The sequence below is a fragment of the Hydra viridissima genome, unplaced genomic scaffold, assembly GCF_058129835.1.
Source record: "Hydra viridissima isolate aposymbiotic clone 2 unplaced genomic scaffold, HvirCarnegie_v1 scaffold_10, whole genome shotgun sequence".
Taxonomy (NCBI): Eukaryota; Metazoa; Cnidaria; class Hydrozoa; order Anthoathecata; family Hydridae; genus Hydra; species Hydra viridissima.
Window position 1 is genome coordinate 4,679,866 of NW_028324309.1, and position 27,714 is coordinate 4,707,579.

At 27.8% G+C, this 27,714-nt stretch overlaps 2 protein-coding genes across 5 annotated transcripts in view; one reads left to right on the forward strand and one right to left on the reverse strand.

Moving 5' to 3' along the window:
• The first annotated feature begins 165 nt into the window (after positions 1-165).
• On the forward strand, positions 166-4,379 carry LOC149882735 (uncharacterized). Its single transcript, XM_090099307.1, has 5 exons — positions 166-1,221; positions 1,459-1,747; positions 1,833-1,949; positions 2,089-2,260; positions 4,231-4,379. Exons 1-5 carry the CDS (start codon positions 583-585, stop codon positions 4,331-4,333), a joined length of 1,320 nt encoding a protein of 439 aa, XP_089955433.1. The 5' UTR covers positions 166-582; the 3' UTR covers positions 4,334-4,379.
• Positions 4,380-8,186: 3,807 nt separating this feature from the next.
• LOC145192792 (E3 ubiquitin-protein ligase rnf213-alpha-like) overlaps positions 8,187-27,714 on the reverse strand; it is a 75,756-nt gene continuing 56,228 nt past the window's right edge. For all 4 annotated transcript variants that reach the window (XM_090065716.1, XM_090065718.1, XM_090065717.1 and 1 more), the window contains 35 exons: positions 27,099-27,206; positions 25,985-26,070; positions 25,309-25,482; positions 25,122-25,221; positions 24,647-24,835; positions 24,425-24,555; positions 23,701-24,152; positions 22,326-22,748; positions 21,055-21,197; positions 20,082-20,285; positions 19,788-19,960; positions 17,694-17,802; positions 16,851-16,948; positions 16,560-16,730; positions 16,264-16,461; positions 15,634-15,742; positions 15,011-15,418; positions 14,322-14,441; positions 14,118-14,192; positions 13,347-13,382; positions 13,091-13,231; positions 12,874-12,964; positions 12,257-12,291; positions 12,071-12,171; positions 11,803-11,959; positions 11,545-11,719; positions 11,328-11,416; positions 10,933-11,190; positions 10,660-10,801; positions 10,493-10,567; positions 9,898-10,355; positions 9,416-9,613; positions 9,226-9,315; positions 8,971-9,140; positions 8,187-8,628 (listed from right to left, as the gene is read on the reverse strand). In XM_090065716.1, coding sequence (XP_089921842.1) covers positions 8,490-8,628; positions 8,971-9,140; positions 9,226-9,315; positions 9,416-9,613; positions 9,898-10,355; positions 10,493-10,567; positions 10,660-10,801; positions 10,933-11,190; positions 11,328-11,416; positions 11,545-11,719; positions 11,803-11,959; positions 12,071-12,171; positions 12,257-12,291; positions 12,874-12,964; positions 13,091-13,231; positions 13,347-13,382; positions 14,118-14,192; positions 14,322-14,441; positions 15,011-15,418; positions 15,634-15,742; positions 16,264-16,461; positions 16,560-16,730; positions 16,851-16,948; positions 17,694-17,802; positions 19,788-19,960; positions 20,082-20,285; positions 21,055-21,197; positions 22,326-22,748; positions 23,701-24,152; positions 24,425-24,555; positions 24,647-24,835; positions 25,122-25,221; positions 25,309-25,482; positions 25,985-26,070; positions 27,099-27,206 — 5,826 coding nt within the window. In that variant the 3' untranslated portion in view covers positions 8,187-8,489. The remainder of the gene's footprint in view (positions 8,629-8,970; positions 9,141-9,225; positions 9,316-9,415; positions 9,614-9,897; positions 10,356-10,492; positions 10,568-10,659; positions 10,802-10,932; positions 11,191-11,327; positions 11,417-11,544; positions 11,720-11,802; positions 11,960-12,070; positions 12,172-12,256; positions 12,292-12,873; positions 12,965-13,090; positions 13,232-13,346; positions 13,383-14,117; positions 14,193-14,321; positions 14,442-15,010; positions 15,419-15,633; positions 15,743-16,263; positions 16,462-16,559; positions 16,731-16,850; positions 16,949-17,693; positions 17,803-19,787; positions 19,961-20,081; positions 20,286-21,054; positions 21,198-22,325; positions 22,749-23,700; positions 24,153-24,424; positions 24,556-24,646; positions 24,836-25,121; positions 25,222-25,308; positions 25,483-25,984; positions 26,071-27,098; positions 27,207-27,714) is intronic.

Consider the following 27,714-nt stretch of genomic DNA (forward strand, 5'->3'; position numbering starts at 1 on the left):
TTACCAAATGCTGAATGAATTAATTTTTCAATTTAATGATATTGCCAGATTAAATGCTAATTTATGTAAATGTTCATACTTGATTTTATGGTTACAGTAAATTAATTTTAATTCCAATAAAATATAATTAGACTAAAATAAATTATTTTACTACTTGGCAAATATGGCAGTGTCTAAGTATTTAAAGCATCGAAATGAATGCATGCATTAAAACGTAACATTTTAGGCTTTAATGCAGCAGAATGAAGCAAAAGAGTATGAGAAGTGTTGTATATTTTAAAATATTTTGTCAATGGTTTATGTCAAATACTGACAATAAAGGTTTGCCTTTTCAATTTGCTTTGCTTTCCCCTATAAGTTGGTTTCTTTTTTTTTTCCAACCTCATACAATCAGCAGAGAAATTTAAGTACCAGCTGTTAGTCATAAATCTTTTTGAACTAAAGGAAATGTTATTTGCATCTGAAAATATTAATTTGTTAAAGTATGTTAAAGTTTGTTAAAGTTGAATTGTAAATTTAGACTCCTCTTAGAATTCTTAGTATAAATTTAGATACAAGAGAGTTGACCACAAAACCTCTATAATGGAAATTCAATCTTGTATGAGTTTAAACTCTGAAAAAGCAAATGAATTTGGGATAAGTATAAACAAAGACAGCCTTAAAAAGAACAACGTTGATTTCAATATTGTTGGAGTTCATACTTCTAACACAATTCTTGCACAAATTGTAGACCAGAAAAATTTTACCAAGGAAAGTTTAACTGATTCTGCTCAGAGCAATGGCTTTGTTATTTCTGAACCTATTTCTTCATTAGGTTCAAATAAAATAGTAACAGATACCTTTGACAAGATACCAGAGTCATTACAAAATAGAATTGTCTTTAAAAAACATTCACAACTAAATGAAGATCACATTTGTCTTTTAGAAAAGTTTATTAAAAACACAAGTGTGATAAATGACGGATGTTTTTTGAAGGCAATTCATCACAGTCAGTTTCCACGAGTTAAATATGTGTCGTTGCAAAAACAATTGTTTAAATGGAAAAAACTTTTGAACCATGAGTACATTAATGGGAAATCTTGTTTGGTTTTGAAATCTTCAGGAAAGATTATTTTGCCAATTGAGAAATGTAATGGAGCAATAATGGATGCTCACTTAGGTGAGGGAGAATTTAAAAGTAACCTCAAAAACCATCGCAGTTATTTAGAGACAGTTAAGCAGGTAGTTTGTTCCTCTTTTGTACTTGCATTCTACTTTTTCAACTTGATACTTTTTTTTACTTTTACACATAAATACTGTATATATTCTACATAAATGGGTTTCCTACTTCTTTTAAAGTGAATTCCTGTTTTTTTGTGTGAAAAAAATCAGTAGTCATAAATTTGGTAATTACATAATTAAATATATGAAAATACATTGCATTTACCTAATAAATTTATGTTAAAATGTTATGTTTAGCTGAAAACAATGTATTCTCTTGGTGATCAGAACTTCGGACCAACCAAACACCAAATATGTAAGGTTATTGCTACTTGCCTCGGTTGTTCAAATGATGTTAAAAGGTTCCCTACATTTTTTCGTTCTAAAACAAGACAGAATGAAGGTATAAAATGTCAGCCTGCCAACAATCTTGATTTAAAAAAAAAAGTTCAATTGAAACATCCTATAGTTATTGATGACACAAGTTATCCTCCAATCAGTATGCTATACCAAAGTGTGAAAGGATCCCTTTGGCTTAATGCAAAAGGTTATAGTCTTTGGGATTGCATATTATTTCTAAGAGTAATAATTGTTTTTGACATTATAGTTCATTAAAATATATCCTCAATTAGGTGTTGTTGAAGAAAGAGATTTATATAAAAAGATGCTTGAGATGATTAGAGAAATTGGTTTCGAGCTAGGTTCAGCTGTCCAAGGCAACAATGAGGCTCTTGATAAATTATCAAACAGTAAGATGCTAGCGTTTTTTGTTGTTTTTTTTTGTTAATTTTTGTGAAAGCTGGTTTAAAAATTTTGATTTTGTATACAATTTTATAAAGCTATTTTAATATTATATTTCATGATAAAAAAAGTGCTCTAATATTTTAGAAATTGCAATTGTAAGTTATGTGTTGTCAGAGTTGAAAGAATCTTTTTCAAAGAGGGAAATAAATCACAACAGGGAGCTGGAAGACTTTAAAAAATTTCAAGAGATATTTGTAGAAATGGAAAGAATGGATCTTTTCATGTACGATTTAAACTTGTTAGCCAGAAATAAAAGGTAACAATTCATTATTGTCAAAATTGTTACAAAACACTAAATAAATATTTTTGTAGTTTTTTTTTTTTTTTTTTTTAATTTTGATAAGTGAGACCAAAACTCTTACTTAAACTTTTGTACACATCTTGTAAAGAAAAAGCAATAATTAAATATTTAAAGAAGTTTTTTTTTCCTACTCATTTTATTTTTTTAGCATAAGTAATAAATAACCTTAATAATCATTTGCTTTGTAAAAAACTAAAAAAATCGTGGGTAAGCAAACTTTTGTGTGAAATTTAATAAAAATTTCCTGTGATAAAGTTTTTTAGATTTTGGTTATTTTTTATTAAGAAAAGAGAAAATGTTATTTGTAGCATAATTGATAAAAAAAAACTTTTCCATCATTTTTGAATGCAAAAGTTTTCAGCATACTTTGTGAATTTATTGCCAAAGTTAACTTAAAAAGTGACATAAGATACATATCCATTTGATCTTTTTTTTGTCATACATACAAGTTTTAAATTTAGCTTCCTTAAAACCCCCATTAATAAATGAAGTGTATTCGTCATTACATTTCAAATTGATGGGATTAAAGTTAGTTTAAGCTCATCGTAATTTTAGAAATTTGAGAAATTTTATGGCTTCAGTCCTAATAAATTTTAAATGAGGACCACTTACTTTTTTTTTAGTATTCTTTTTGGTCATAATTCACTTTCCTATCATTTTCTTTGAATGAAATCATTATTATAACTTAGTTGCATGAGCAATAGTTTAACATAAGAGAGAGAAAATTTCACCGTTTGACTTTTTTCAATTTTGAATTAGTCCCAAACAGTATTTCACTGACTAAAATAAACCTTAAAAAAAAAGTAGGAATAAAGTTTTTCAAGGGGGATCACATTGAATTGTGCTTAAAGAGGTCTTCCCATTTTTCAGTTGATTTTTTATATTTTCCACAAGTTTTTTGTTTTACTGTAATTTTTATGAAATGTTATCAAAAAGCCTAGTTAATGTGCTTTTTAGGTTATTTTAATTTAAACATTTGTAAACATTCTATAATTCCCTTTTTCACCATTATTATCCCCATTCTTTATCTTTATGTGCTCTTTTTCTTATCTTTATCTTTAGTGCTCTTTTTATATAATTATTTTATATAAATCAACTGAATGAAGTAAATGAAGATGAATCAAGTAAAGATTCCAAACCCAAAAAAGACTCATGAGAAGTTTAAGTTTTTATTATCAGAACTGGAGTTACTCAAGCTGAAGCAGAGGTTTGAACATTGTCCACCATAAATGAAAAAGATAAAGGAAAGCTGCTGTATTTTTTTTTTGGAATGTGAAGATTCTGGCGAGAAATAAGTTCTGAGAAAACTTTTTTTTAAAAAAATGATAAATTGTTGCAAATATTCTTTATAAGCTTTACTTAGTTTTAAGTTTGTGTTTAACTTACAAAGTTTCGAATTCTCGATACCGAATGTGTTTATCTACGTGTGTATTTCGAATTCTCGATACGTCTCGATACGAATGTGTTTAACTTACATAGTTTCGAATTCTCGTTACCGAATGTAATTCGGCTTGTTTAGTGACTGTCTAAAACATGTAGTTTTACACTTTTTTTTACTGTGTGCAATTATTCTGACAATAGAACTGTGCGCAACTATTCTGGCAATAAGATTGTGTACAACCATTTTGGTAATGGCTTTCTTAACCATTTGGGTCTAATCATCGTCTTTCTTACTTGAAACATTTATCCAATAAAATTATCACTACTTGTTTCGGTTAAAGAAATGGTAAGGAATATGGTCCAAAATTAAGAATAAAAACATGAATCTAAAATTTACAACTTTTTTTCATATCCAAGGACACTAACCCCTTTATATAATTTTTAACTTTTAAATTCCGCTGCGCTTGTGTAGAATAACTGGCCGTTTCTGGACGGCGACGTGTTGCCGTCATTTATTTCTTAACTTTAAATTGTTTTCTTTTTAGTACGCGTCATCTTGCTTATCAGCCTATACCAAAGATATCTCAAAAAACATTTGTTGAAAGAATTAACTTCGATGAACCTATAGAAATTGCGCCTTTTTTGTAGCGTCATTAAATTTTTATTTAAGTTATATAGTTATTATATCTCAAAAGTTTTATTCTTTGTTGTTTTCATCAGAAATCCAAGAATAAAAAAAAGGATGAATCTCATTCGCATTTAACTTTATCCTTATGTAGATTTTATTTTTAAAAGCGAAGTAAAACTGATTAACCTTTGAGGAAACCTTTTGTGTAAAATGTTTGTGAACATATTAACTTGTTTGAGTCTTAAAGAAAGTGTCTATTTATACTTAAATTTAATTACTTTATGTTCTCTTTCTATTGATTCTAGTATAAACTTTTTCTCCATTTAAAAATTATTTTGCGATAAAAGCAGCATTTTTACTCGAAAGTCTTTGATTTTAAGGTCTTAAACGGTCTTAATATTTTTTTAAAATTTTGCGGAAAATCATGGAAAGGTCCGGGATATTTATAGAGTTCTTTTGATAAAGCACCGCAATTTTGAAAACTTTTATCCCATAGCACTTCTTCACAATTAGCACCTTTTTCATAAAACAACATACCGGCTTGAAATACCTTCTATGTCTGATTCTTGCATGAAAATGAGTTTGAATGCATTCTTAAGGAAAGTTTTATTCTACAAATGATGGAAATCTTTTAAAAATTGACATTTTTATCTGTGTACATATTGCTTACAATATGATCCAAAAGTACTGAATTCAGATTCATCCACAAAACATCGCCCTGTTTCTTATTTGAACATGCAGAGCATTTACAAAAGTTCTTTTTGGCTTTAACAAGTATTTTTTTTTTCAATAAAGGTACATTTCTGGGCGTTTCTAGTTGTACGTTACATTTAGTTTGCTATTAATGGTGTTGCTGAAGATAAACGGATTCACGACATATAATACAGTAAACTCCCAGTAGGGATGGTAAATTAATCGGTATTTTGAATTAATTGATTAACGATTAATTTTAGCTAAATTAATCGATTAATTTTCGATTAATTTCTAAAAAATTTTACGAGTTTCAAAAAGTATATTGCTACTCATTAAGATTTTATTTCTCTTTTTTCGTCAGATATGATCTTAAAAAACATAAGTTATTAATATTAACATTTAAACTAGTTCATTACTTAGTAATAAACAAACAAGCAGCCCTAAAACTTCTTTCTGCTTCTATAGAAGATGGGGGAAGGCTTGGCATGGCGTTATAAGTCTTTTATAAAGCGCATGGTCTTTTTCCAGTGCTTTCAAATACTGACATTTCACGTTTAATACAAATCAAAATTTCTTGAGGGGATGAATTACAAGTCCTTTAGCTGTTCCTATTGATGAAGTTGTAGGTGATACTCAGATGCTACTTCTAATTCACTATTCCTTTGGTTATCATCACGTAGAAACAAGCGTACATACATTTCTCTTGCTGTTTTAACAATACCATTTTTCTTTGGGTACTTTAAAAGATTACCTGGTGAGTCTGAATCTGACTTATAGTCACCCGGATTATCTAAATGGCAAAGTAAACCAACAATATTACAATTTCTTCTTTTATTAATTCTCTCAGAGACAACAGTAAATAAATTTTGACCTTTATTAGTATTTTGCTTTTTAAGATTAAAAACAAAAGAATTTTTTCAGATTTCATCAGATTACAGTCTCTATTTCCCAATACTATAAAACATAGCTCTACAATATGAAGAGCCTGAACAATATCAGAGATCTGTTTTATTTCTTTTTCTTTTAAAATCAAATCAGTTCTGGATATATCCACAAGAGCTTTTCCAATAGCACTTTTTAATTCCAAGAATTGTTTTAACATACTGATTTGAGAATTCCATCCTGTTCTAATATCAGAATAAGCTTAAGCTCTTTTCCTAAATCAGCTTTACAAATGTTTTGAAGAATATCATTTTTAAGTGGTGATTTTCTAAACATCTTGACTTTTTTACGAACCTTTGGTATAAGAATACCATAGTCCTCATTAAACTGGGTTCCCTCATCAACAAAACTATTATTTTCTTCATTCCAGCATTCTTCATTGTCATTCAGCTTCTTCATTTTCTTTATCCTCACCATTGATTAGTTCTTCTTGAGTTGTTTCCATTGCTGAACTTTTTTTCTTATAAAGAATATCACATACTGCAAGATAAATCCCATGGCAATTGCAAAGTTGGTGAATAACCCCCATTTCTCGTCCCATTTTCTTCATAATTGAAGCACCATCAGTGATACATCCGAAGATATCAATAGTCAAATTCAATCCGGATTCTTTCGACCAGGCTATTTGTACTACCGCACTGAAAATACTGTACAATCTCTGTAATTCGGATTTTTACGGGAATTAACAAAAGTTTGAATTAGAGAGATTTTCGAATTATAGAATGTTGACTCTTCTTAATAGCATTTTACGGTGACTTTACATTTAATCGAATTACGGAGGTTTTGGAATTATGGAGATTCGAATTAGAGAGATTTTACTGTATAATTTTTGTTTACATTTCACAGCGGTACGAAGTAAAAGTTTATTGTCAAAAAACGCCGAACTTTTTTGATTTTTAAAGCGGTTTTAAAAATTAAAACGCTTGAAACGATTTTTAAAATTATTCGATTAATCGTTTGGAAATTAATCGATTAACGATTAAGTTTTTTTAAATCGATTAATCGTTAATCGGTTACCACCCCTAACTCTCAGTTATTCGAATCTCCTAAAGGGAATAAGAATTTACTTCAAATAAGTGAAAAATCCTCTTTAAAGTGATCTGTTTCAAGTTACTATTAAATTTTAACAGAAGTAGAAAGTAAAAAAGACCTTTGGAATTAGAAGCTGCTTATGTCCTTTCCTTGTAAAATAATAAATTCTTTACAATTTTTTGAAAAAATTGTCCATTTTCGATTGGTTTTTTGTTTCTAAAGAGCTTTTGTCAAAAATCTTCGATGCGAGGCTTAGTGATTGTCGAATTTCGACGCCACTATTGTCAGAAAAAGACCAGCATTCAAGTAACTCGATTGCACGTGCAATCTCTGAAAATTTAGGCTATTCGGAAGGCAAATTGTTTGACTCTTCATCTATCTCCTCTTCTACCTCGGCATAATTGTTGGTTAAAATGGAATCCAGAAGTTTTCAATCTGTGATAGCAATTGTTTCACTTGTACAAATCTCAAAATCTATGTTTACGTAGTCGTCAACAGCAAAGTCTTCATCTACTAAACCACGTGATCTGAGCTCGTTGACGTTCTCTTCAAGCATCTTTTGTTAGGATCATGTTCAGCATTCATAACTGCAACCTGTATTTCTTGTGAGACGCCTGCCTTTCTAAAAGAATTTTTTGAAGTGTTTGTTGACACAGCGTCCTATGACCTGACCAACATGCTCATAGCTTCAAGAATGTTGATTTTTGGGGTCGTTTTACCAGCATCGATGTATTTGATCTGACGCCTCATAACATCCGTGCGATAAAAAGCGTTCAACGCCCGTATGATTCCCTGGTCCATTGGTTGAGTTTTGGAGGTTGTGCTGGGTGGTAAAAATATTAATTCAATTGCTTTGAGATTGTCAACATTAAGATGAGCTCTTTGCTCTAAATTGACCAGACTCATACTTGCTAATTATGTCTTCTTTATGCTTAATCCAGTAAGTTAAAGTGTTTTGAGGAACACTAAACTTTAGCATAGACTAAACTTAAACATAGCAGTGCAACTTTAAATGAGATCATCGTTTTTTAAACAAAGGATATTGGAAAAATTAACATTTATTTTTTATTATTACTACTTTTTTTACTAATAAAAATACATAAAAGTGTTCAGAAATGTTAGTTATAAAAAACAATAACAATAAAAGTAGTTCGTTAAAAAAAAAAAAAAAAAAAAAAAAAAAAAAAAAAAGGAAAAACACCTTACTAACTTTTTTTGATGTCAATGGTTTTTAACTTTTTTTACAGTCTCGCAACAAAGATAAAAGAATGTCAAACAAAAATTAACATAAGTAAAGATGCACTAAGACTAGTTTTTTTTTTCTGCTCGGATGCACGAACCTAACGGAAACCTAAACTTTACGGATAAGATATTGAGATATTGCCAACACACCAGCAATTACCAAAAAGTAACAAATCTTTTGAAATGACGAATAAAAAATAAAAATGAAAATATGAAAAAAATTTCTTCCAAGATTTTCCTTATTTTTAAAAAACTAATCTTTTTTTATTAAAGATACGTGTCGTTCATTAAAATTTTCCATAACAAGTAAATATGTTTCAGTTGAAAAGCCTCGTGTATTTTATTAACATCATGAATGATCTGCGAACCCTGCTGATCTTCGTAAATTTGTAGAGCATCAACTAACCTATAGGAAAAAACCTAACTTTAGAAAAAAAAAAATAAAAAGAAAAGTGAATTACTTTTTTTCAGTTTTAAGAATGAACAGCAAAATAAGACCTTTGAATTTCAAGTGGCGCTTAAAAATGTTGAGCCATTAAAACTTCTGTGTCACTTTAGGTCGGGAAAAAATTTATGAAATACTTTCTTATTATGAAATAATACTTTCAAAATGTTTAAAATTAACGAAAATTTGTTCACATTTTTAAAAGCTATTCGTTTCAATTAATAGTTCTTTATTTTTTATTTATTTTTAAAAAAAACAACAAATCAACAAGTAATGAAATTGTAGTTTAAAAGTGTTTCTTACGACATGGTGGTAGCAGATTGATTTCTTAAAGGCAGTTCTAAAACAATATATTCAGTAACAAGATAAATTAATTCTTTCGTATCAACGTGAAGAAATAATTTCTCCTGTTCTTCTCTGACTTCAATCTCAAGCTCCTCAGACATAAAGGATTCGTTAATTTGAAATGGAATCTGCAAAAAAAAAAAAAAAGATTATGCAAAAAATTTGATATATTTATCAGTAAGAAACGGAATGGCTTAAATTACGCATCCATACTTGATTTCCAGATAATATTCGACGCGCTCTTTCTACCGTCAACATGAGCCATAAGGAATACATGTGAGTCAATCGAATGCAATCATGCATCTAAAGAAAGCAAAAAAGTAATAAACAAAGTAACAACTATAAAAACATTTTAACATTTCCATCTGGGGGTGTTTAAAAAAATAAAAATTTTTAAAAAAACCTTTCCACTCGCTAAACATTCACGTTCATTCATACGAAGGATATCTGTTAGGTATTTTCTTAGGAGCATATTTGGGTCACCCCCAGTAGATGCTAATATACCAATAGCTATCTCTACAGCTCGTAAAGTAAATGATACATCTGCTATATCAAGTATCTCATCTAACATCTTCTGTTGTTCCAAGAAAGGAATAACAGTCTAAAAGAAAGGAATACCAGTCTAATAGATAAAAACCAGTGTAATAATTCTAATATTGAGCTGATAATGAGCAACTAATAATAATACAGTAATAATAATAATTAATAAAATAGTGATGATAATTGATTCCAATTTAAAACAAACAAATCATAGTTACTGCTGTGATCATGTTATAATCGCAGATACCGTAACATTAGCAAAAAAATTAACTAAAATTAAAATTAATTAATTAAAAAATAAAAACAAAATTAATTAATCATTTAACATTAGCAAAAAAAATTAACCTGTTTAACTGAACGCCTCAACAAAGGAAAATTCAAACTTTTGACGTCATCTCTGTAGAAAAATTTGAAAGATTCAACATGAATGAATGCTTTTCCGTAAATCACATTTTCAAAAAGACGCTTTTGAATAACTTCTAGATTAAACTTCATTTTTTGAGACCTCACAGCACCAATAAAATAATCACAGTGTAATAATGCTAATGGTAAAAGATCGCGTTTCCTTTCATAAGAAATCACGTCAGTCTCTTTCAACTGCAATAAAGGAATTCGCTGAATAACTTGGCTACTATTAACCATCTTGCATTCCTCTAAAAGTTCGTTCTGTTTACGAGAAAGAAAATCAATCAACACTGTAGCACATAAACCATCATTAGAGTTTGAACTGATAAAGTATGCCAACTTGCTGTTTAGATCAAGCTTAACAGAAGGAAGGTTGGGTTGTAAGTTTATCTGTTTTTCTAAACGAAATAAAGTTTAAAACACAGATTAGCATTTTGAATATCTGTTTTGGCAAGTCAACAGTATATTAGTATATAAATACAAAGCTTAACTCTCTAAATTGTTAAACTAACATGGGGAAGAAAAATACGCTAACCAGTAAAATGGCTACGCGCCTGATTCCATGATTTAATGAAAGATCCGAAGAGCTTGTGTGCTGCATTTTTTACTTCTAAAAAGATTTAGCAATATCAGTTATAATCCATAGGAGAATATGTTTGACTTTAGTGGCTTATGAAAGAATATTTAACAAGACAAACTTGCCTCTTCGTAATTCTGATAATATTTGTTTGACAGATTTATCAGCAGCAGTTTGTTTGTCAAGCTTGTAATTAAACTCATGCTGCAAAAATTTTTGAAGTTCAATTATTGATGGCAAGTCTTTGATCATGCTAAGAACCGTTTCCTGAAGATCAAATTTATGAAATTTTAAGCTGTATAAAAAAAGTAAATTTATTACTTTAGTAAACTTATCATTTACATGAAGTTTTACTTCACATTTAAATTTCATGAATATATTTTAAGACCCCAAATTACCTGTTCTAAAAACGTTGCAAGAATGGAAATATCTTTAGCATCTCCTGAAGCTACTCTCAGTTGAATAGCATTTTTGAGACTTTCAAATGAAACTGACTGTCTGTAAAACCAAAGTTGTGGACTCATTACTGTAACAGAGGAACGTTCATTGACCTGTTCGTCATCAAGCTCATAAATTTCCCTCATTAAAGGAGAATCATTTATACAAGGATCCATCAACAAATGCTTGTTAAACAACGTTAATTCTTCATCCAAAGACTAAAATTAAAAAGTTCTTTTTAAATATAGAATGCATAGTAAACACCGTAGTTTATTACAAAATATAAATAATAAAACGTCTTTGAAAATAGTAATAGAGCTTTAGTAAGTAACAGTAAGTAATTGCATTAACTAACTGAAAAAAACGGTTGTACAACTGTCCGGTCGAAAGCGTTTTCAAATGTTTTGCGTGAAGTTTGATCTTTCAATTCAAGATGCTGGTATTCTAGAAGATACCATAAAATCGAAAACTCAAAACACAGAGTGAACAGAACAAAAAGAAAAATATATGCCAATCTGTGCAATAAATAAAAATGATTATGATAGAGCGACAAATTAAACAGACGTCACAACCTTGTTTATTAGATTCTAACAAACGCTTTAACAACAAATGCACTGCAGTATTTGTTTCATCATCGTTTTTTGCAATTGTATTTGATAAAAGAGAGAAATCTTTTTCTAAATGCTGCAACAAAAACTCTTGTATCTCATTAGGCTCTGTATGAGGGTACACCAATTTACTGACGTCCTATTAAAAAAAAACAGACTTTAGACTGACAAAATTTGGATATTTTTTTTGAATGACAAAACATATGTAAACTTGACACTAGCCTTCTCATGTCCCATTAGGACTGCAACAAGCAAAGAAAGATCTACAAGTAAGTTTTGCAAAGTGGTAGAAGCAGGAGTCAAATTTCGTTGAGGAATGGCAAAAGAACTGCGTTCAGATGGGGAACCCAAGCAATGACCAGATCTTGTGTTGTCATAGCTATTTAAATAGAAAAAAGAAATAAAAAAAAATAAGTAGAAACTGAAATTTATTAGACAAAAACACTGCAAATGTTAATAGCAAATTTTTACGAATGTATTTATCTATTACCTGTTATAAACGGTCTTATTTCCATTAATTAACACGTGATTTTGACCACCAATAGATAAGCCACAATCCGGACAAATATACACTTGGTTTGGACGACCACACTAGTAATAGTGTTAAAAGGTTATTTCTAAAAGAATAATGGTCTTCAATATAAAAAAAAGAAATTTATGAAAAATCCAGACTCACCTCAGTTATTACATAGGGATGACCTTTAGGACAGGCTAAAAGAAAAAAAAAAAAGGTTCTTAAAGTTTTGGAAAACAAATTTATGAGTATATAAAATAAAAACTTTGACAAAACATTTTTTCATTATTTGTTTAAATTTCATTATTGATTTTTGAAGAATAAGAATTAGTAATGAGATAGAAATAGTTATAAAATAATATTATAGTCACCAAGCAAAACAAAATCCTTAAGCTTTTAACATTTGAGCATTTTTATGTTTTTGAACCATAAGTACTGAATTGACACCACGTTTTTAGAGTAACCAATTCAAGCTTACAAAACTTGAAAATAAATAGTTGTTTTTGTGAAATTTTAATAAACAAAAGTGTATTATAACCTAGGAATAATGCACTTTTGTAAATGAAGACCAAATGAAATTTGAAAGTGCCTTTTTCTTACAAAGGATGTGGTATTTTTAACTGCTCTTTACTGGTAACAGGTGATTTTTCAATTTATCTGCATAGTCAGAATAATATTTCAATTTGGAAGAAGAAAAAAAGGGGGATAAAAAATTAAAATCTGTGAATTCTGGTTTTTCCCCTGTGGTTTTAAAATATTTCAACAACAAAAACCCTTACTGTAAAAGACAAAAGCAGAGTTCTTATCTGTTTGTCTAACGCCAAACACTTCTAGAAAATTGTCACTTGGCATTGCAGGAAAAAACCAACCCTATACAACAAAAATACTTCAAAATAGACAGAAAAAAATCTTCCTTGTACTGTAGCAGACTGTATAAATAACTCTGTCAAATAAGACAAACTGATGAAAAAGACTTATATCAAAAAATATTCTTACATTGACTTGGCTAGGATTTGTCATGAGAAGTGTGTAAAAATTAATTGCAGGTTTGCCACAGGTTACAACAACCCAAAAATGATATAAGACATCAGAATAACGTTCAACCACTGAGAATTTTTTCATAGTAAACAAACATTTCTAAAAACCTATGAAAGCTTAAACAAATATTTAATACAATCACTACAAACAACTATTCCATCTATCAAAAATAAATTGTAAGCAGGATTTCTAGAAATAAAAAAAATATTTTTACCTGTATATTTAACCTATGCTGCACTTTGGTTACAACCTAAAAAAATAGTCATCAACAAAAAAAAGTAACCAACAGTTAATAAAAAAAAAAAAAATTGATAAATAAATTAGTTTTCTTTAAATTTTTTTGTTAAAAATTAACAAAGAGAAAAGAAAAATTTATAGACATTTATAAAAAATTCTTTGACTTTCTGACCATTATTTAATGATAATGACTAAGACAGGCAATACAAAACAAGTTTGAAGACTTGCACATTAGTTATTTTGTATTTGAGGTTTTGATCCAGTAAATGCCATGGGAAAAACCAAAAAAAAATTTAATGTCTGCAATAGCCATACTTTCTATAGATTCATTAGTATCTGTTATTTTCACTTTCTACCTTGTTTTTTAAGAGATGACACCTACTAAAATAAAGTAGAATTTTGCAATTTTTTTTCTGGTTGCTTGTTCATCTAACTTTATGCTCCCCAAACTTTTACTTGATGCCACCATTAATACTATCAAAAACATTAAGCACAATTTCTCATGTTGAAATTCAATTCAGGTGCATTTTAGGAAATGATGAACAGAATATAAAGCTATGGATTGGTAGGCTCTTCTTAAATAAACTTTTCGTTATTGCCATTTCCTATTACTTTAAAAATAGCACAAATAACAGTTTTGTCTTAGAGAGGAAAATACTAATACTATGAATGTTCGCATTTTCATTTTTAACACCATTGTTGGAGTTCTTACAATATGGTCAGCTAAATAACCATATAAAAAACTAACCTTCTCTGGTAGATTGGAAATACCCTTAACAATCGCTAGTTGTAACATTGAAAGTAAGTTGCGTCTTTTTGTATCCTAAAAATAATGTAAAAGTGAACTTCATCATATTTCTACACAATACTAGTTGTTCAATTGATGTAGTTTTTTCACTAAAGCATGCATCCATAAAGAGTAATTATTTTTAGATAAAAAAAAAAAAAGAACCTGTTCAAGATGAGATAGTTTAGTAAAATCTTCTTCCAATACACTTGTAACCAAACAACTGATCGTATTTTTATAATTATTACCATACAGTAAGAATTTGTCGTAACTTTTAACTTTTCTCTATAATGTTAAAATTATCAAAATTGTAGACAAAGCTAATAATATCAGCAAATATTTTATACATTTAATTCTCTACATGCTTAAGTTCTTAAAGATTACTATTTTTGTATTTTAATTCCACATCTAGTTTTTTTTGATAATACTTAGATTTGTTTTTGATGTTAGGAACTGAATCTAAATTGAAAAACCTTGGTTCCAGTAAGTTACCAAGCAAATGTAAACATTAGATATTCTAAGGAAGCTTAATTTGATTCAATTACTTTAATGCTTTGTTCCTGCCATCACCCAGTTTTTTTTCACTAGTGATACTTTGGGTCTCTTTACTAATCCTTTTAATAGATATTCTGAGCCCTTTACTTTGATTGGGGATTGTGGCAATATAGATTCTAGACCATTTAAGTTCCATTCTACCTCCTTTAGACAGTCCATATCAATAGTGCTCTCCATTCTAAGCAATATTTTTTCTAGAAGAATTCCCAACCAATATTCTTCTATAAAGCTTAACCTACAACTCATAGATATCAAAGATACAAAAACAAAACTTAGTTTTTAGGGTGCTCTATACTTACAGATTCTTCCTTAACAAAAAGCCAATTAACTTCAGGCTCCAATGCAATTTTTTTCAAACAGTCCATTCCATAATTACGGACAATTTGTTTCAACAAGTATACATGAGAAGGACTGCCTTTATATTTAAGAACAAACTGTCTTAAGCTTGCAAAAATGTTTTTGAGAATTCGTGAATGGCCTTCAGCAATACCCTCTTTACAAAAAAACCGTGCATACAAAATCTCTGCAGAATACGCCAAGTACAATCGGATTGATGCAATATTTTTAAGTGATGTCACTGATGCAACTGACTGAAATTCTTCGATAAAGTAAGATAATTTTTCGAGTTCATCAGATACATGGTTAAGAAAATCAGCTTCTATAGCTGTATTTCTCTTTAAAATTGAATACCTTGATTGCAGTTTATTCTTAAACAAAAGAACAAAATGTGACTTAATAAACTTAATAAAAAAAAAAGTTAATATTTTAAAAATATAACAAAAAAAAAAAAAAAAAAAAAAAAGAATCAGAATAAATCATAAAAAAATAATTTAAGATTTTTCCATTTAAAACCATACATACAAAATATTGATGCTTTCTACATATTAAATTCTAAACTGTTTACTAAAAATTATTAATTTACCTCAAAACAGTAGATAAGGAGAGTAGCAAAGTCAAGATGATATTTTTCTGCAAACTTGAATTGTCTATCAAAATACTTTTGCAAGTAATTTTCATCTTCATTGTTAGATCTACAGTATTATAACAATATAAAATAACATTTACTTGCCACTCTTATGTGAATTTTACAAACAGTAGACCAATATCTCACAGTGCAAATCAATATCTCAAGTTGCCACAACATTAATAAGTATAGGTTTTAAGTATTTGATTGAAAAGTGCTACTTTTCAGATAAAAGTTGACAACTTGGAACAGAAAGGTTTAATTAGATGAGTATGAGGTGTTCTTCAAACTGCTAGACTTCACCCCCGAGCATCTTGTCAGTGTCTGTGTTTATGCTGATTTTTACCTCTTACCTCTTACCAACCCTCAATATTGTTTTTTTTTAGACTCATTTTGTTGATTACCAAACTTATTTTACTTTTTAACATATTGCTCTTAACAATGCAAAGTCGTGTCACTATCTTAAAAAGTTTCAGGAATTCACTTTAAAACAATTTTTTAATGTTTGATTATTATCAAAGTTTAAAAATGATTATAAAATCTATTTTAAACTCAAAAACCGTTTTTAAGCAAACAAAAAAAAATTACCTTTGAATTAGATGTTGAATTAAAAAAGATTGAATAACACGTGTGTTATCATGAAGGAAAACATAATTAATTATCTTTTCAAGGATGTCTTTATTCACTCTATCAACATCATTCCTCATGAAGTAAAACTCGGTAACAATTTCTGCATAAAAAACTATGCAGCGCTTTTTGAACTCGTTTCTTTCAAAAACCATGTGCCTAAATCAGTTTATTTAGAATTTAAAGGCTCTGAAAAGTTTAATTCATCATGAGATTTTAAAAATGAGCAAAACTTTTTATATCAAACTCTTAATTACCTTCTTTCAAAACTTTCTTGGAAGATATATTCCTTTTTAAAAAAAGTTCCACAATTTGCACAATTTTTTCTTTCAAGAAGAATATGATGGATACATTTTTTAGATATAGCTTGGCAACAAGGAAGATTGAATGAAAGTTTGCTATCATCACAAACTAGACAATCAGCTTTTCTAAAACATTCAGATGTTTATATATAATAAGAATAACATTTAAGAATTTAACAGTTACATTAGGTAAAAAAGTTTTATAAAAAAAAAAAACAGCTTTGAAAAGAAATGGCTTGTACTCACAGATCATTATAGTCCATTACAAATGCTTGATTCAAAAACTCTTCTAGTATATTCCAGGAGTCTTCTAATAACATATCATTTGGCAATAAACTTAATGCCTGCACACAAAAAAGTTAATACAATAATTACAATATCAAGGACAATGCTTGATAAAACCCTAACAAAATTAAAAAAAGCTTATTTTTAAAAATATTAACAACATTCGATAACATCATGACCAAATTTTTATCTTAGATTATTTTCATTTGTCTTATGACTTCAGGATTAACAGTAATGTTTAAGTAAACTTTAAGCGATGCATCATGACCAAATTTTTATCTTAGATTATTTTCATTTGTCTTATGACTTCAGGATTAGCAGTAATGTTTAAGTAAACTTTAAGTGATGCAAGATGACCAAATTTTTATCTTAGATTATTTTCATTTGTCTTATGACTTCAGGATTAGCAGTAATGTTTAAGTGAACTTTTATCTTAGATTATTTTCATTTGTCTTATGACTTCAGGATTAGCAGTAAACTTTAAGTAAACTTTAACTAATGCAAGATGAAGGTACAGTTACAGAAACACCAGAATATTAGGTTTGATTTTAGCTAAAGCTCTGGTTACACTTACCCTACCAAACCTCTAAAACATTTTTACTGAAACTATATTGCTCAACAATGTTTTGTTAAACAGCTTTTATGGAAAATTTTGGTTTTAGGATATTTAAGCTTAAGAATCATCATCTTTTTTATATTTTTTTTCAACTCATTTCTAGTAAATAAATCCTGTTATTTTAAATACATATTAGATTGTCATCTAACAAAATGGTATTTAATATTTAAGATAAATGATTAGATAACCTTCCATAGTGAAGTTAGTAACTTTATTTGATGAAAGCAAAAACATGTCGAAGGATGAAAAACAAAATCAGCAAATCTTTCATATATTCGAAGTTTACACCATTGAGTTCTAAAAAAAAATTATTTGACAATTTGACAAATCTTTATGGGAAATAATGCCAAAATAAAATGTACACAAAAAAAGAAATGAAAAATGTTTTTTTTAAAATGGTTTTGAATCAAAAAAAGACTAATTTTACCAAGAAAATATTTTCGGTAAAATTAAACTGTATTAACCGCAGCAGTGATCAGTGAATTTGATAAGAGGACATAATTCCTATTTTATGTTGACTGATTAACTGTTGTCACATTTGCATAACTTTGTAATAGACAAAGATAGCAGTATCAAAATAACTTTTTTCCCCAAATTTGTTCAGGCTGAGTTTCAGAAATTTTGGATCATTTTAGTGATGATCAATTAGTGCTATCTCACCAATATATTGAGATAATAGAGTATTTTGAGACAGAAAAACTAGAACTAAATGTCAAAACTGGATGAGATTTTTAAATTCTATGCCCCAGAATTATTTAAGAGTAGTTGAGTTATCTCATGCACCACTTCAAAATGCATTTTCAAAATTTAGTGCCTGTTTAAATTTTAGTACCATAAAAATGGTTAAGTTTATACTACGAAACTTTTTATCATCTTGATAATGTTAATAGGTTAAACCAGGGTGAACAAGAGCACAGCAAAGAAGAAAAAAATATTTATTCTAACATTTTTAGCCCCCTGTGTATTATTTGATTTAAATTGTCAATTCATTAACACAAAGACATTCATAAAATGAGATTTTCAATTGCTTGCAAGAGTTTTTTTTTTGTAATTTTTTAAAGAGAAAACTGAATAAAGTTAATTTTATTTCTTTAATAAATTCTGTCAATTTTCTTTAAAATTTAAAACTGGTAGCAAATGTAATGTATAACTACTATTTTAATTACAACATCCATAAGACACCATATTGATGAAGAAAAAATATTCAGCTAGCATAAAAATATTTTGTGCTTAGCTTAATACTAAAAAAATCAAATCTGTTCGTGGAAACAATAAGAAATTAACATTTTTATTATAAAGTTTTACTTTACAGTTTTGCAGATATTTTATGATACTTTGGTCTTTGGACAAAGTTTCTTTTGTTTGTGTTACTTTTGCAGATGTTTAAGAATAAAGATATAGAGTGCAGTTGCAATTTGTTAAATGGTATTTCAATTGTGAATTACAATTACAATTCAACTTTTACCCAGAATGTTAAATCACTCTAAAAGCTAAAGCTTCAATAGCTTCATTAGCAATTGGGTGACAGATAGTTGACATAATTTTGGCATCAAATTATTGCATGGCAGATGTCATAAAGCTTTAAAATATACTTTATTTTTAAATCCAAACCACTTTGACAACCTAATCATAAAGTATTGACAAAAATAACTGGAGTAAGTACAATTGTTTGACTGATTTGAACTATGTTTAATACATATAGAAACTGGCAACAAGTCTGATAATCTATATATCCTAGTTGTATTGTATCTCTCCTTTGTTCCACAAAATAATAAGGCAATAGCTTCTCTGCAAATATTCCTGGAGACATTGTTAATTTTGTACTGTTCATAACCTTCTCTGGTACTTTGTACCCAATTTTATAATCACTTTATTCTGTCAAGGGTCATGATGTTTTCAAGGAAGATATCTTGCAGAGTCTCAGCTAAAGTTTAAAAATAGTCCATAATTATTTGTCACAAAGCACCAGCACCACAAAAAACAAGAAACACCACTACCAACTCAAATACTTTACATGACATCATAATCATTCCATTTGTTCTATTGATTGACTTAGTAGTGTGTAGCGAATTGTACTTGTACAGCAGTAAATTGCTTCCAGTATTTTAAAGCATTTGAAATAGTTAAAACAATTACAGTTTTAACAAACTTTGTTTGCATAAATAATGTAATAAAGCATCAAATTTATTTTCAAAATCTTGTTCAATGACATTGAAACTTAATTGGAACAATATCTTAGATATTTTATAATATGATAGAAGATTTGAAAATATTAATTTTACCTTAATTCATTTATCTTTTTAATTGTTAAATTCCCACATTTCATCTTTAATGCAGAACCAATAATATTATTGACTAAAGGTCTTGCCTTCCTAACTTTTTCAATTCCAATAGGAAGCAACCTATTACTACCAAGAGTAGATAACAACTGCTCCAACACCATTACATCTACATCCTTTAAAAAAAAAATTATTTAAAAAACTTGTGTTTATGTTACACATGCTACACATGTTACATCCTTACATCAACATCAAGAAGTGAATATAAAAAAAAGTACAGGAAAAATACAAACATACAACTTCACTCTTTGGAATATAAAATTTTTCTTCTGCATGGTTTCTTAGTACAGAAGCAATATTTTCTATTCGTTCCTTTATTGCCTTTGTATTCAAAATAACATGAATTGAAACTATATCATACTCAATGTCATCCACTTCAGAACATTTTCTGATAGAAACCATGTATTTACGGGAAAAAAAATCCACAGCAAAAACCAGCATCTAAATGTATTGCATTCTCTTATTAGTCAAAAATATTTTAATATTTAAGTATTTAACACTTTTTTTTAAAGTAGGTCAATTTAAGTAAAATATTTCTGATTATCAATAAATATATTTTTGGTTTGATAAAAGTAATACAGGACAATAACATATGCTAAAAGGAAACTTTATTATGTCAAACAAATAAAAATGAGCTTTAGTGCATAAAATCGGACTTACATAGTCCACTATGTAAATCACATAATTATATTAGTTATAATAAAAAATTGTCAAGCTTTTATTCAAAAATTTAGTAAATCACTATGATGGTAAAAATAAAAAAGTTATGTAAATAAAAACAAAGATTTAAGTAACTTAAACAACAGAGTTAAAATCAAATTGTGCTAAAAGAAGGAGAAAAAAGTAGTAATAATTTACATATTTGAATATCAAATAAATGATATATCAAAAAAATGATCAAAAGAATGATACAGGTGATAAATGTGAAATCCCAAGATTTTGCCACATTTATTTGATTTAAACTATTACAAGTTAAAATCAATTTTTTTTAAACTATAATGAAATGAAAAATCAAGTCTAAATATTTAAAAGGTAGTTTGAGAATAAAGTATTGCTATGAGAGCAATATTACATTCTTTTGTTGTATATTTTATGGAAATCAAACAGAGCTAGAGAAGTTTAAGATTTGTTACGAGAAGCCTAAAATTAGTTTAGTCCATTCAACAAGACATTCCTCATAAATAAAACACTTATAATAAATAATGCATACCATGTAACAACTTTGACTTTCATTAGGAAATAAATAATGAACCAAGTCAAAAATGTAATCTTCAAGTTGAAATGAAGTCAATTTCAAAACTAATTTTCCCATGGGCTTGGATGAAATAATATTGTAAATGATGTCATATTCATCTAAATGGTATTGTAAATGATGAAATATGCATCTAAACAAGTTTTATTGTATTCATTTATACAAAAACTATTCTTTTTCTGATCTTAAGTTAATCATAAAAACAGTTATAAATAACTAAATTTAAATTTAACATATTATAAATACATGTTTTTTTTTTTATAAGCATATGAAATTTTTGAAACAGGCTCGGGTATGCTTAAGCAAAAAGTTAAAAGAGGCTCAAAAATATGCTTAAGCTTAAGCATATTTCTAATAAAATATGCTTATTTCAATACTTTTTTAAAGTGTGCGCGTTGCTAAAGGTTAATGGGTATAAGAAAAATAAAAAATTAACTTAAGCTCTGTATTTGCCTTGGTTTTAATGTAGCTGAATTAATGTTATAGTATAATAATAAAAAATAAAACATATATACTATATACAAATGTTATCAATGAAATCAAAGATAGAACTTAGAAATAAAATAAACATTTTAAATATGGTGTTAAACAAACTGCACATTAAAAGTGAGAGAGAGAAAAAAAAGAGAGAAATAAAACACTTCAGTGCGACTCTTAAACTTTATGTTTTTATGTTTAAGTATTGAGGTTTAGGTTTTGCAACACAATGACTTCATTACTTCATAAAGTCGTTGCATTGCAAAACATGAACTTTGATTTTTGTTGTTTTTGTTGGTTTAAATTTAGAAATATATTTATTTCAAGTTTTTAATTAAATAAAATTTAAATTTTTAAAATAGTTCATCGAGGCTCAGGAATATGCTTACATATGCTTATTTTTTTTCCAAATCTGAGCCTCTATATGCTTATAAGCGTTATGCTTATAAAAAAAAAAACATGTAGTTGCTGTTAATAAAAAATGAATTAGGGCTTAAGCAGAAAAGTTACTAAAAACTTTCACATACTCAGGGATACACATTGAGATAGGCAAGGACTATTTTAAAATAACAGCCTTTCACTGAAACAACCTACAAACATCCTTCCTACTTGTGTAAACAAGGACAAATAATAAAGAAATGACTGTGTAAACAAGGACAATTAATAAAGAAGTTACCTTATGTAAACAAGGACAAATAATAAAAAATAGAGACTAATTTTTAGTGAGATATGATTTAGGGAAGAAAAATAACCTGGTTGAATATCTTTTTTTATTGAGCCATCTAATTCTTTGAAGAGCCAATAAGAAAATGGAAACTTGCATTGAAATGATGTATGTGATGATGTGTTCAACTCACTTTGAGTACTGAAATATGAAATACTTGCATTTGCAAACAGCTTAAGCCACAAATCTGTGTATTCTTTATTTTGGTAAATCATCAGATTATCAAAAATGTCTATCCCACCAATTATAGAAGAAAGTAAGGGAACCGTATGATCTTCAACATAACAGCACAATGCCTGTTGAAAAGATCCATAGGCTGGAAGGTACTTTTGCTCAACAGCTTCTTGCTGGATCCAATTGGTAACATGGTATGGCAACATTTTGGATTGTTCTACTTTAAAGGCATCTTGAATGAGCTTTATGATGGTGGTTACAAATAAGTAGTTAGTTTCTAAAAAAATAATTTAAATATAAATAGTTAAAAATGGTATAAAAAATTAAAATTTTTTGGTCAAGAAAATATTATAAATACTTAAAAAAATAATAAAATACTTAAAAAGAGAATTACAAAGTAGGGAATGAATGTAGATGTTTTAAAGAAATAACTTATAGAGCCAAAATAAAAAGGGGCAAAAGAAAAATATTATATTAAATTTGAATGAAATATTAATTCTTTTCTTTTAGCAAGCAACTGTTTGCAGAAACTTTTATTGTATTATATAAGTTACTCATGCTGAATACTTGAAAAAAAAAAATCTTTAAAGCAAAGGAGACATTTAAAATTTTCAACCCCTAATACTTTGAAAATCTAAAATTTTTAAAAATAAACAAAATTCTAAAGTCTAAGAATTTTGTGGAGTTTTGAGACTACAGGAAGTAATATTATTAACAGACTTCTAATATTAGTACTAAAGAATTGACAAAAAGATGTTAGTTTATACAATCTGAGCCACTAATGCTACCTGAAGAAAAATTAGCAAACTTTAATCTAGAAAATAAATTGATGCAAACATCAATTATTCATTTAAAGTGATATAAAAAAACTCAGTTTTTGTGAAAGTATGATGAGCATGAAATTTTACACCCCAACTTAGCAAAAAAATAAAAAAGCAAAATAATAATAATAATAATAATAAAAAATCATAGTTTAAAGATAACAACAACAAAAAAAAATACTACATGATAAACTTAACAACCATCTAAATACTAAACAAATCAAATTTTTAAAACTTCATTTTTTATTTAATCTTATTTTTTAAACAGCAAACTTTATATATGTTAATTAATCTTAACAAAATTATGTAAAAAGCAAGCAAGTAGATGAAATTCAAATAAAAGAAAAAAAAAAAAAACTTAATATCTTACTAAATTTATAACTTGAAGTTAAAAAAATTTTAAATCACCTTTTGGATCACTTCTTAAAAGTTGTGTTAGTATTGATATTTTTTCAGAAACTTCATCTGCGCTCATCTTCTTCCTTTCACTTAAATGGCGAATGCTCATTTTAACAGACCCAACCACCAACTGAGTTATTCCATGTTGTGCATTCTTGTCATCAATGAAGTGAAGAAAAATTTCATCTAATGATTTACCAGAATACTTGATTAAAGAAGCCACATTTGAGTTCCAAAGTTCATCAATATGATAGCATTCGCAGAAAGAGAATGATCCAAGTAGATGTAAGTTTTTAGCCTTGTAGTTAAGTTGTAAAATAAAGACAACTGATATCTTATATTGTCTGCACTCTTCTTTACAAATGTACTGTGCACAGGCAATTAAATTGCTCCTCTCTTGTGCATTATTTACTTGGATAATAAGAAGTGTTCTCTTGTTACTTTTAGCGCTACACAAAACTCTAATCAAAATAAATCAACACAGCTTAAAATTAATTGATTGGCAATTAAACAGCCATGAAATATAAATAGTTGCTAAAAAAACAGATAAATATTTTTAATGCGATTAGAAATATGAATTTTACTAAACTAAAAATTCAGTTCCTTGAAAAACAATGTTACTCTGAGACAATTTAAGCAGGTATTTTATGATAGACTCATAAAACAAGAAAAATTAATTTCTTTAAACATTACTTGATCGTTAAAAAAGATAGTAATAAAATTAAAAAAAAACCTGATAAATTCTCTGAAAGAATGTTCTGTTTGGAACTGCACAAGCGATATTATCTCTACTTTAAAATTCTTTAAAACTTGGACAAAATTTTCTTTGTGGAGCGGTGATAAGAGTCTAGAAAATGTGGTGATCTAACAAAAAATGAAAAAAAAAAAAAAAAAATTAATAGCAAAAATAAATTTAAAAAATTCATTTTACAAAAAGTCAATAAAAGTTACACACCTGCAAAAATTTACTATCTTCATTTGTCAACTCAACCTGAAGATACTCCAGCAATGACTGATGAAACTGCTCATTAAAATAAATATCCCAGAGGTATTCAAAGTCTTTTTTGAGACTTGTTAAATTAACTCTCAATAATGAATCTGGTGTAGCAAGTCTTAACAGTAACTTACATCCTTCTTCAAAGATCTAAAGTATATTCACCAGTGTAAAAATTACTTTCAGAAGTTTGGTTCACCTGATGCTTACTTAAACACTCAAATAATCTCCAGTGTCAAACTGTTACATAAGGAATCTTAAATTTTTATTGCCTATACTTGGCAAATTTTCTAAAAATCTTCTTTGGAATTATACTAGAAAACTTGTATGACACGGATGATTGAACTTGTAAAAATGAAACTATAAAATTTCTTGTAATGATTGTAATAAAATTTCTTGTAATAAAAACAAAACAGTTTTAAAAACAAAATAAAACCTTTTTGGGATCATCAAATTTTTTAGAAAGTTTCAAAATAATAGATGCACAAGTGTCCTCAGTATAACCAATAAATACTTCAGCAAGTTTAAACTTGTGTCTATAAACAAGTAAACACTTTTTTAGCATACAATTTTTAGTTCACAAATGAAAATTAAAAACTCATAGCTAAAAAATTTCTTCATACTTAGATGACTTAACACAAGCAAACTCAACTGCCCATTTTTGTAGATTCTTTACAATTTCTTCTTCATGCACCTGCATTGTGTTAGATATTGTTAAAAAATGCTTTTCTAGTCTATTTATAAGAGGCACAGGGAAAGTTTTGTAGACAACAGTTTTTTCAGCTATTACTATAATCCTAAAAACAAAGTAAACCAAAATATAACAATACATTAAAGTTTTGAAAAACTATTTTTGGTAAAATTAAAATAAAATGTAGATAAAAAATGGTTTCTTTTCATAACCACAAAACAAATAACATTAAATTCAACATTTTATTAAAGCTCTTTCTTTAATTTCTTTAGATGTGTGTATATGCTATATGAATTTTTTTACCCACTAATAATGTCCCAAGAAAAATCATGAAAACAGTATATAACGTTCCTACTATAACCAAAAATACAATTGCAGCAAACTTATTCATTATGAGATGAATGTTTCAGACACAAAAAAAGAATTTAAAATGCCAATTTTTAGAGTTGAAAAAAGTCTTCTAAAATAAGCTAAGAAAATTTTATTACTAATTGCACTAAAGAATACCTATTACAAAGTGTAAAACTCTATTTATTATCAAAGTTATTCTCAAAATGTGAACAAAAGTTTGAAAGTTTAAGGAAACATTTAAAAAATACTTTGCTCACCGAAACTTCTCATGCACTCTGCATTTAACACGATGAGTTCCTAATCCCAAATCTACATAATTCTTTCCACCAAGAGACACATAATACTAAAAATAGTATTTAACGCGCATAGTACAGGAGAAAATAAACTTTCAATTTTATCCTTTGAAAGTATAACTTCTAGAGAATCAACAAAATCAGCAACAGATTTTTATTGAAATTAAAAAATATTTCTTTATTGAATTAATTATTAAAGCTAAATTAATTATAACCTAATCAACTTGATTATCTAGCCTTTTAGCTTACTAGTCATTACTTATATAAGCCCATTACACAAATGGTATATAAATTTCATTACTTATTTTAAATTACCTAGCTTTATTGACCTGCTAGGCAATAAAGTTGTTATTGCCTAGCAGGTCAATAACAACTTTTGTAAACAATGAATGGTTGGGGGTAGCACAACTACATGATAGTGTTCTAATTTTAGCTTTTACTTCATTAGAAGTTAAAAAACAATCTTCTCTAGACAAAGAATTTGGTAATCCACATTTTTTGAAGTTTTTCTTGATGATGGATTTTGAATTTTATCACTAGTTGTATTTTTCAATATGCTTATGACAGTTTTAAACCAATTTTCTAGAACACCCTAGCTGACACAAAATTTAAGGAATTTTAAGCCCATTTCATAATATATTTAAAATCTTTTTCTCTTTTTTCTACAGAAAAATGTTTGTTTTGGCCCATGCTCAGTTACTACAAGAAAGTTAAATGCACATCTCAAATAATGTTTACAATGCCTTGTTCCAGTACTCACTTAAGAATTTTATTGAAAAACTCCAAAAAATGGGATTCTCCACTAACATGTGCTATTTAATTGAGCACACCCACTCAACAAATTTGATAATAAAAGTTTTTATTGTCATATGGTTGTATTTACACATCCAAACATAACGCAAGTTTAAACATCATATATTAAATATAAATACATAGAAACACTATAAAATGCAATTAAATGAAAACATTATGGGGTATGCTATTTCTATGATCAAGATTGCATTTAGCCAAAATGTATTTTGACCACATTTATATATAGGCCAAGCTTTATTTACACAGCAAAATTTTAAAACAGTACCTGATTTAATGTATCATAAAGACTTTCATACAAATTTTCCATGTTTAACAACACAATTGTAGTGCCAGTCTCCATGCACATTTTTATTCTGTTAATGTCACGGCAAACCTTTAAAAAAAAGTCTATCAACTCTTAGAAATAGGGAACAAGTCAAATTAAAAAAATTACTTTTAGTAGATTTTTTAAATTTATCATTATCTTTAACCATGTTAAATACTAAAACAAAGAATTGGTCCACTTTTTGTATAGCCATATTTCTTTCTTTGTTTTTTATTGCTTTTCAGATTTTGATTTACATGCCCAAAATCTAAAAAGCCTAAAAAACATTACAGTAAAAAAAGTATTAGGGTAAAAAGATAGAGAGAATGTTTTCAGAAGTGTTCATAAAGATATCTTAAAATCAATTAAAAAGCTTTAGAATATTTCATTTATTGCTCTTCCTTTAAATTTCATCATATGCAGCTATCATAGAAAGTTTTGTAACTTTTACAGTTGTGTTCAAGTGCTGTTTATTTCTCCAAATTAATACCAACAGTTCATGAAATTTTTAAAACATTACTTCATTAATCTGGCTGAAAAATAAACTCTAGCAACTAATAAATAATTGTATTTTAAA